Here is a 9,336-nt window from a genome sequence, read left to right as displayed (position 1 = left end):
CCATTACTTGTCCCAGCTTCTGCCAACCTAGCAGTTCGAAAGCATGTAAAAATACAAGTAGGAAAAATAGGAACCACCTTTGGTGGGAAGGTAACAGTGTTCCGTTTACCTTTGGCATTTAGTCATGACTACATTACTCAGTCCTACAAAGGAAATACTATTACTGTCATTGGAATCTGTATAATTATCTGGTTTGGCATTGCAACCAGACAAGACACAGTCCTCAGTGGATAGTTAGAAATGTAGAAGAAGAAGAAGAAGAAGAAGAAGAAGAAGAAGAAGAAGAAGAAGAAGAAGAAGAAGAAGAAGAAGAAGAAGAAGAAGAAGAAGAAGAAGAAGAAGAAGAAGAAGAAGAAGAAAACAATTGCTACCAGCCAGTCTTCATTGAGGACCTGCCTCTGAGCCAGACAATGGGCTGTGAAAATAGCTACATAACCCTCACATCCTGGACATAAACAGTTTCAACTTCTTTGCTCAAGATGATGCTATAACTATGGTCAACAACAAGAAACAAGGACAGTTTTCCCACAGGCCATCACTCTGCTAGACCAAGTTAATTCCCACAACACTGAGAGCTGTATTACCATTATTCATCTCATCTTTTCTATTACCTATTTCCTTAATTTCTTATGACAATAACTTAGTTGTTTGTCTCTTATGATTTATATGATTTGCTTTATTTAGTAACCTAGTATGATTTATGTTGGTTGCTTATTTAGTATTCTATGCCTATCACTAAGTGTTGTATCTTAAGATTTATGAGGAATGTATTTTATGAAGATTACGATCATGATTTATCACTTGTTACTTGTATGTGCAGTGAGAGAGATTACTGGAGATAAATTCCTTGAGTGTCCAAGCACATTTGGCCAATAAATATTTTCTCTTCTCTTCTCTTCTCTTCTCTTCTCTTCTCTTCTCTTCTCTTCTCTTCTCTTCTCCTCTCCTCTCCTCTCCTCTCCTCTTCGCTCCTCTCCTTTCTACCCTACCCTACCCTACCCGACTCTTCTACTCTACTCTACTCTACTCTGCTCTGCTCTGCTCTGCTCTGCTCTGCTCTACTCTACTCTACTCTACTCTACTCTACTCTACTCTACTCTATTTCTCTCCACTCCACTCCATTCCATTCCATTCTATTCTTTATTCATATTTCCTTCTCTGACCATCAAGGAATCATGTTTCTATAAATTACTGTCATTGTTTTAGGGAAGAATAAGATGGCAAATGCTACATTTATTGCTGAGTTTGTTCTTCTGGGATTTTCTGAATTACATGACATGGACCTGGGATTTTATACACTCCTGCTTCTGATGTACCTTCTGTCACTTGTAGGACATTCCTTAATCATCATAGTGGTTTTCATGGAGCTTAAGCTCCATACTCCCATGTATTTCTTCCTCCTCAACTTTTCCGTGGCTGAAATTTCTTTCATAACGACAGTGATACCAAAGATGTTGGTCAACAGCTTCTCTGGCAAAAACACCATCTGCTTTGTGTGTTGCATGGCTCAAGTTTTCATGGTCTTCACAACGGGAGCTGTGGAGTTCATCACCCTCACTCTCATGTCGTTTGACCGCTACATGGCCATCTGCAAACCTTTGCATTATCAAACCATTATGACTAATAGACTCTGTCTCAAACTCTCTTTGCTGGCGTGGATTGGAGGGTTTGGACTTGTATTTCCTCAGTCGGTCGTGGTGTGGACATACCCATATTGTGGGAGCAATGTCATTGATCATTTTGCTTGTGATGTCGGTCCAGTTCTAAAATTGGCTTGTGTTGACACAACTATAATTGAATTTGTAGGACTCCTATATGGAGCTGCTATCATGTGGGGTTCCTTTGGATTTTCCCTGATCTCCTATGTGTGCATTATATACACTATAATTCAGATCCCTTCTGCCACTGGGCGCTCCAAAGCCTTTTTCACCTGTGCCTCCCATCTTACTGTTGTAACCATTTTTTACATGGTGCTTATGCTCATGTACTTGAGGCTTTCAACTCATCTTGATAGCCAATTTAACAAAATATTGTCTCTTGTTGAAATAAGTTTCATTCCCATGTTGAACCCTTTCATTTACACAATCCGGAACAGTGACTTCAAAACAGCTCTGTGGAGAGTAGTAAGAAAAATGAAGAGGAGATCCTAATAGTGCATGACTCTTTACATGTCTTTGCATTCTCTCAACTCACTGTCCTAAGTAGAACTCCCTTCTTTTGTCCTCTGTCTGCTGTAGTATACTGTAGATCAGTGGTGTGTCATCAGAGGTGATATTCAGCCAGTTCGGACCGGCTCACACAAACCAGTAGTGGAAATCATGGGTGGGCCCAAGGGTGGGTCCACGCAACCTCCCCGGCTCTATGCTCTCCGATTTAGACAGGTTTTCAAATTGTGCACATGCATGCAAGCCACACGAATGATCAAAGAGCATGCGTGGAAGGCCGAATGCATGTGTGCATGCATGCACACTCACATTTTGCCGGTAGGGAAAGTAAGTGAATACCACACCTGTATGTCATCCATTTGGATTAAAACTGATGACGTTACCTAGTTTGGGTAACGAAATGCCTGCAAGAAAACAAGCAAGATCAGAGAGCACCAAGGTTTGTGGTTGTTTTTTATGTGTATTTGCATAAGGAATCTCCTACTTTTTCTGCCTTGCAGTTCCTCCTCCTGGATGTACAATTGGGGAAAGAGGTGCAGAGGTGGTATTCAGCTAGTTCGGACTGGTTCGGGTTAACCAGTAGCAGAAATCTTAAAGTAGTTCAGAGAACCGGCAAATATCACCTCTGGCTGGCCTCGCCCTTCCTCCCCTGTCATTCCCTGTCCTATATTCCCTTCGTTTTTTAGCTCAGCTGATTCACACAGCAGAGCAGAGTGCCAAGCCTCACCTGAACTAAAGAAACAGTTCAGCTCATCAGTGCTGACACCGAGGACGGTTTTTGAGTGCTGCATGACACACGAGCCCCCACACAAAGTGCTCTCTCATAACACCAGTAGGAAAAGATTTGGAATCTCACCACTGAAGAAGTTTTTTTCTTTTATTAGGGAAATGTAAATTATCCGACTTTGGAATTAAGAATGTTCCATCTCATAGTTTTGGATAATTTTACCCAATACTTGTAGTTGTTACAACCAGGCAAACATAGAAGAAAGAAGTAAATGTAAGAAAACCAGCCTATCCTGTAGTAGATCAGTATTTTCCTTGGGTTCAAGTTGCAAGGTTGACATATTTACAATGGCCACATCACTTGAGCATTTGCATGTTCTCACATACTCCAGGATGAGCAAATAAATTTGTATTTTGGAAATTTCCCTTCTTTTCTTGGTTCCTGCTTATCTCCTGAGGGAAGTCACCCCTGCTAGAAAAATGAAATATTTTGAGAAATATTTAGAAAGGCAGAATATTATATTTGACGTAAAAGAGAGATGAAAATCTTAAGAGAGACAGAAACTCAGAGCTCCAGCTCTCTGTCCCCAGGAGATATTTGGTCCCCATTAAGAAAGACTGGGCCAGCCTATCTACAAAACAAAAGACCTTCAGCTCCAAGATGATGGGATTGTCCTTCAGGGAAAAGTCATTCAGCCACAATAGAAATTGCACAACAACATTGCATAAGCCCAAGCTTCAACAAGGTTGACTCAAAAAACCTACAATGTTAGCTGTCACCCCTACAGCAGCCAATAGTTTGCCCAGGAATAGGAAGCTCAAGGGAAAGGCCCAAGAGAGGGTATAAATAACCCTCACTCTCTACTCAATGGGGTCAGCTGCCCGGGACTTCAAAATCACGTGGTCCTGTTCATCAATAAACCATCTTTCCAATCAGCCTCCATGCTTCCAGTGTCTTTCTCCCCACTTGGAACTGAACCAGATGGAGATGTATTCCAACAGCATCATTTAAGAGATCTGTTAGGTGATCTGTTAGGATGGACAGATATCCACAGGGAATCCCATCAATTATTTAACTGTGTGTCAGATATGTCTATAAAAGTGATTGCCAGCACTTTTAATTGCATTAGAAGAAAACCAAGACCCAGTGTAGCTTGTACAATAGAGTATACAATACAGTGTAGCTTGTACAATAGAGTGTTGCTGCAGTGCTGGCAGCAAAGTCAGACAGTGAGGAAGTTGAGGAGGAACATGGGCCAGTCCTGGAGTCGGGGGAATGCTCAGACAAGGGCTCTGCATTGGAGGCAGAGGGGGCTAAGGCCATCTGGGAGTTATGTGCTGCCTCTGGAGCCTCCAGTCAGACAACAGCCAGGCAGAGAAACAAGGGAAGCCTGTTCCCAGTGTGTGCATGCGCAGAGCTGCCGGAAAGCAAGAAAAGTTAAGACAAAAGGGGCAATGCAGGAATAAGGCTTGGAGATGATTGGCCCCTCCCATAAGACATAAAGGAGGAGCAAATGCACATGAGCCTTTGCAGGAAGCAACTTGGTTTGTTCTGGTCAGTTTAACATCTGAAGCTCTTGACTCTGTGCTCTATGTGGCCTTGCAAAGCTAATTGCTAATTAGGTCTTTGGCAGTGTTTCAAAGGAGATAAAGATGGGTGCTTATCAGCCTTCTCCCGAAAGACTTTGGCTGACTTCTGTCAGACTCTTTACAAACTATTTTTGACTTATTACGGACTGTGAATAAACATAATTCACATCTGCTGAAATAAATAGAGGCTTTGGGGACTAAGCGTGTGCTTTTTACTGCCTCAGGAAGCTTAGGTCAGAACACAGAGGACTAAAAGAGCTGAATCTACAAGCAACCAACACTGTGCAAGCCACCGCATTCTGGATCAATTGTAACTTCTGGGTGAGCTTCAAGGGCAGGGCCATGCAGAGTCCATTGAAGTAATCTAACCAGGAAGGGAGTGTCTGTTAGCAAGGCCTTCCAATCCAAGCAAAGGCACAAGTGGCACAGAAAATAAATCTTTATCTTAACGTTCAACTTTCCAGAAACCCTAGTAAAAGGAAACATTAATAGACTGCTACTAGGTGGATCACTGGCCAACTATAGATTTACATCTGGACATTGAATATGATCATGGCTTTATAATTCCAGAGATGCTATTTGATGCAAGAGCCACGGTGGAGCAATGGTTAGAGTGCAGTGCTGCAGGCTATATCTGCTGCCTGCCGGCTGCCTGCAATTTTTTTTTGTTCGAATCTCACCAGGCCCTAGGTTGACTCAGCTTTCCATCCTTCAGAAGTGGGTAAAATGAAGACCCAAATAGTTGGGGGCAATAGCCTGACTGTGTAGACCACTTAGAGAGGGCTGTAAAGCACTGTGAAGCGGTATATAAGTCTAAGTGATATTGTTATTTGGAGCATTTTGAGTTCTGGGATTATTGTTGTTTCCCTTTAGCAATTTAGGGACATCTGGCTATCGACATTCCAGAAAAACGAATGAGAGGAAAAGATTTATATCACTTTGGTAATACTATGAAGATAAGCCACTCATTGTCACCATCAAGTTTCGTTACTTATCCTGTGAAATGAATGGCTGGAGTTATTTATTATTAAAGTCATTTTTCTCTCATAAATCTTCCAACCTTTGGAAACTGATCTCATAAGCCGTTGGTCTTACGTCTCTAGTTCTGCAAACAGATTTCTGATACTTATTCAACAGGTGGTTTCTGTAGAGAGAAGCCACAAAGACGGTTTCAATTGTGCAGGACGGATGAAGAACGCTTCCTTTCTGATAATACGTTAGATTTGAAACCACCGCTTAGTTCAAGACGCAGTTTTTGGTTAGAGCTTGTTTTCCCAGAGCACATGATCTGGTTTTCAGCATCAAACTTTATAAAGGTCTACACAACAAACTGGAATAGATTCAAAGAAGGATGAGGAGGAGGCTAGTAATGAAATCCTACAGAGAGAAATCGGAAGACCGATGTTTCAACTTTGGAGAAGAATGCCACCAGGGGTTGGATTGAAAAATGTTAGCAACCGGTTCTCTGGACAGTTGCTGGGTGGGTGTGGCCATGGTGGGCGTGGCCTACTCGGGCTCCTGCACCATTGGGGGGGCAGTTTCTCCCTCCCCAGGCTCGGGAGGCTTTCCCTGAGCCTCCAGGAGGGTGAAGCTGCCTCCCCCAAACTCCAGCCCATTTTTGTTCTTTTGGTAGGCCAGAATTTCACCCTCCCCAAGCTCCGGAGCCTTTCCTGAGATTCCATGGGTGTGAAAATGGCCTCCCCTGGACTCCGGAGGCCCTCTGGAGATTGGAAATGGGCCCATTGTTGGCCTTCCAGAACTTCTGTAGACCCATTTTTTGCCTCCCCACCCCCGAGCCAACATGTGGGCCCTGTACTTACCTGGCATCCAAAATGACCCACGTGGGGACTCCTGGGAAGGGAGGGGCAGGGTGGGAGGGGCCACCCAGGGGTGGGATTTGCAGATTTGCTGAACTGGGCAGAATCATAGCTAGAGTATCATCTGAATCCGTGTGAACCCACAGAGGAACCTAGCTCTGATCCCATCACCCTGGAGCAGAAGGTCTTTTGCCTTGTGGATAGGCTGGGCCAGACCTTCTCAATGGGCACCAAATATCTCTTTGTGGCAGGGACCTGAAGCTCTGAGTTTCTGCCTTCCTTAAGATTTATATTTCTCCTTTAGACAAATATAATATTCTGCCTTTCTAAATATTTCTCAAAATTCTTCATTCTTCTGGGAGGGGAGTGGCTTCCGACAAGTGCTAAAAATGTATATGGTCTTTGGCTTAAGTAAATAACAGAATAACAGTTTGAAGGGACTTTGGAGGTGTTCTAGTCCAACCCCCTGTTTAATTTTCAGAACATAGTGCACAGTGGTTTTCTCAGTTCTAAAGACCTTCAGCCATTATTTGCCCAGGGGGAGGGAGATAGGGAGGAAAGAAACCTTTATATTTGCCTCTTTCTTCCTGAATCCCATATTTTCTTTTTTCTGATGGAAAGAGAACCAGACTTTGCTTTTCCTTGAAAATGTTTTGCTTCTCACCTAAGGAGCTTCTTCAGTTCGGTGCATAGTTAAACGGCTTACTCAATCATACAGGTCATGGTTGTCCCAAAGGTGCTTTTTCGAAAGGCAATTGGACTTTTGGGTGAGAATCAAAATATCGTCAAGGAAAAACAATGTCCAGTTGCTTTTTGGAAAAAGCACCTTTCGACCTATCCCACTGATCCACTGTAAAAATTCTGGGTCTTCTCAAAGACATGAACAATATTTAATAATAACCACAACAAGGAAAACAGGAATTTATAAATTTGGTTGCAAAAGCTCAACTTTCAAGCATCCTATTGTAGGGATGTAAACTCGATATCATTGAGGGCTGCATCAGGGTTGGGTTTGACCAACTTGACATTGTCAAATGGACAAAGGCTTCACAAGAGCCATGAAATATTTTAAAGACTTCATAATTTGATATGTCATTTCATATTTCATCCCAGATGGACGTGCAACAGTTGAAAGATTTCCCAACAGACACAGATGTGACGAGGATTATCAAATATTTTCTCTTCCCAACAAAAGAGAATATTTGTAGCACAGGTTTGAACTGTTGGGTCCGTGGCTGAGTTTGATTGCTTTCTTGCAGGTGTTTCATTACCCAATTAGGTAACAACATCAGGAATAGTGGCACTGATGATGTTACCTATTTGGGTAATGAAAAGCCTGGAAGAAAGCAACCGAGATCAGAGAGCACCAGGGAGAACTCCTTAGTTCTCTTTCAGAAGGGGAGATCATGGAAACACCTACATATTTAGCGTCATGCGCCATGTTAGAAACCCGTCTTTTTGGTTACCACGTTCCACAAAGCGGTTTTGAATTCACTATTCCGGATTGTATAGATGAAAGGGTTTAACATGGGTACAAAGCTGGTGCGCAGAAGAGAGATTGCCTTATTGAGTCGGGCATCGCCATGCGTTGAAGGTTTCAAGTACATGAGCATATCTGCTGTATAGAAAATGGTAAGAACAATGAGATGGGAAGCACAGGCGAAAAAGGCTTTGGACCTCCCCGTGGCAGAAGTTATATGAAGTATGGCGTTTATAATGAGCATATATGAAACTAGAGAGAACCCGAAGGATCCCCACATTATAACAGCACCATAAACAAATCCTATTAGCTCAATCACTGTTGTATCAGCACAAGCCAACTGCAAAACTGGACCTATGTCACAAAAGAAATGATCAATCACATTGCACCCACAGTAGGGATATGTCCACACCATGGCCGCCTGAGGAAATATGAGTCCAAACCCACCAATCCACGCCAGCAAAGACAGTTTGAGACAGAGTCCACTGGTCACAATGCTTTGATAATGCAAAGGTTTGTAGATGGCCACGTAGCGGTCAAACGACATGACCGTGAGGGTGATGAACTCTACAGCTCCCATCGTGAAGACCATGAAAACTTGGGCCATGCAACATGCAAAGCAGATGATGTTTTTGCCAGAGAAGCTGTTGACCAACATCTTTGGTATCTCTGATGTTGTGGAAGAAATCTCAGCCGCAGAGAAGTTGAGGAGGAAGAAATACATGGAAGTATGGAGCTTAGGCTCTATGGAAACCACGATGATGATCAAGGAATGTCCTACAAGTGACAGAAGGTACATCAGAAGCAGGAGTATATAAAACCACACATCCAGCTCATGAAATTCTGAAAATCCCAGAAGAATAAATTCATTGAAAAATGTAGCATTGGCCATCCCCTTCTTCTTTTCTAAAAAGATACAATAATTGATGGAAACATTATCATTTGTGGTAGAAGAAAGGTATGCACTAGGATCTGAGCAAACGTTAATCACACAGGGCTGAAGGGAATTGCTGTGCAGGGTTACTGAAAAGTTTCATATTTTTTACTCACAGAACATTTGATGAATTAGTGATTCATTAATTATTACATTCTTATTAGTAGATACGTTAAGAGGAAAAAATGAGCAGGTTTACTATGCTGAATTGTTTAAAATATTAGAATTGTAGGATTAGAGAATTAATATCAAAGTAGATGATGTTGTAAATTCTGATGGTTATTGCATAGAGACCTTTGTTTAAGAAAATAAAGAATGTTCATTTTAAAAGATAAAAATGAACACTTTTTATATTAAAAAAATAATTTTTTTGAAGTAGAGCCTTCTAAAATATGGTGACTTTTTTTTAAAAAAAAATGAAAGTATTAAACTTTGTGGGCAAACACTTTCATAACTTCATTGTGTATTGTCTATTCACCCAACTTTACACCTCTACATACATACACAGACACAAAGGATTAATTTACATATAAAAGATGTAGGAGTCGTGAGGAATATTTGTAGACAGGAAGCAGTTGCAATTTGAAAGAATTTCCCTTTTATTCTACTACAAAATAATTGTGT

General features: G+C 41.8%; 2 protein-coding genes across 2 annotated transcripts; one reads left to right on the top strand and one right to left on the bottom strand.

The window, feature by feature from the left end:
- Nucleotides 1–1,277: 1,277 nt before the first annotated feature.
- On the top strand, nucleotides 1,278–2,150 carry LOC309401217 (olfactory receptor 6X1-like; the record flags this gene model as incomplete). Its single annotated transcript, XM_081970286.1, has 1 exon — nucleotides 1,278–2,150. The coding sequence occupies one exon, from the start codon at nucleotides 1,278–1,280 to the stop codon at nucleotides 2,148–2,150; it is 873 nt and encodes a 290-aa protein (XP_081826412.1).
- A 5,590-nt stretch (nucleotides 2,151–7,740) lies between these two features.
- LOC309401216 (olfactory receptor 6X1-like) lies at nucleotides 7,741–8,670 on the bottom strand (the record flags this gene model as incomplete). The annotated part of the gene is made up of 1 exon (XM_081970285.1): nucleotides 7,741–8,670. One exon carries the CDS (start codon nucleotides 8,668–8,670, stop codon nucleotides 7,741–7,743), a length of 930 nt encoding a protein of 309 aa, XP_081826411.1.
- Nucleotides 8,671–9,336: the final 666 nt, after the last annotated feature.

Source organism: Natrix helvetica (assembly GCF_964273705.1).
Source record: "Natrix helvetica genome assembly, chromosome: Z".
Lineage (NCBI taxonomy): Eukaryota > Metazoa > Chordata > Lepidosauria > Squamata > Natricidae > Natrix > Natrix helvetica.
Note: the sequence above shows the minus strand (reverse complement) of the source record. Positions and strands in the feature narration are given on the sequence as shown.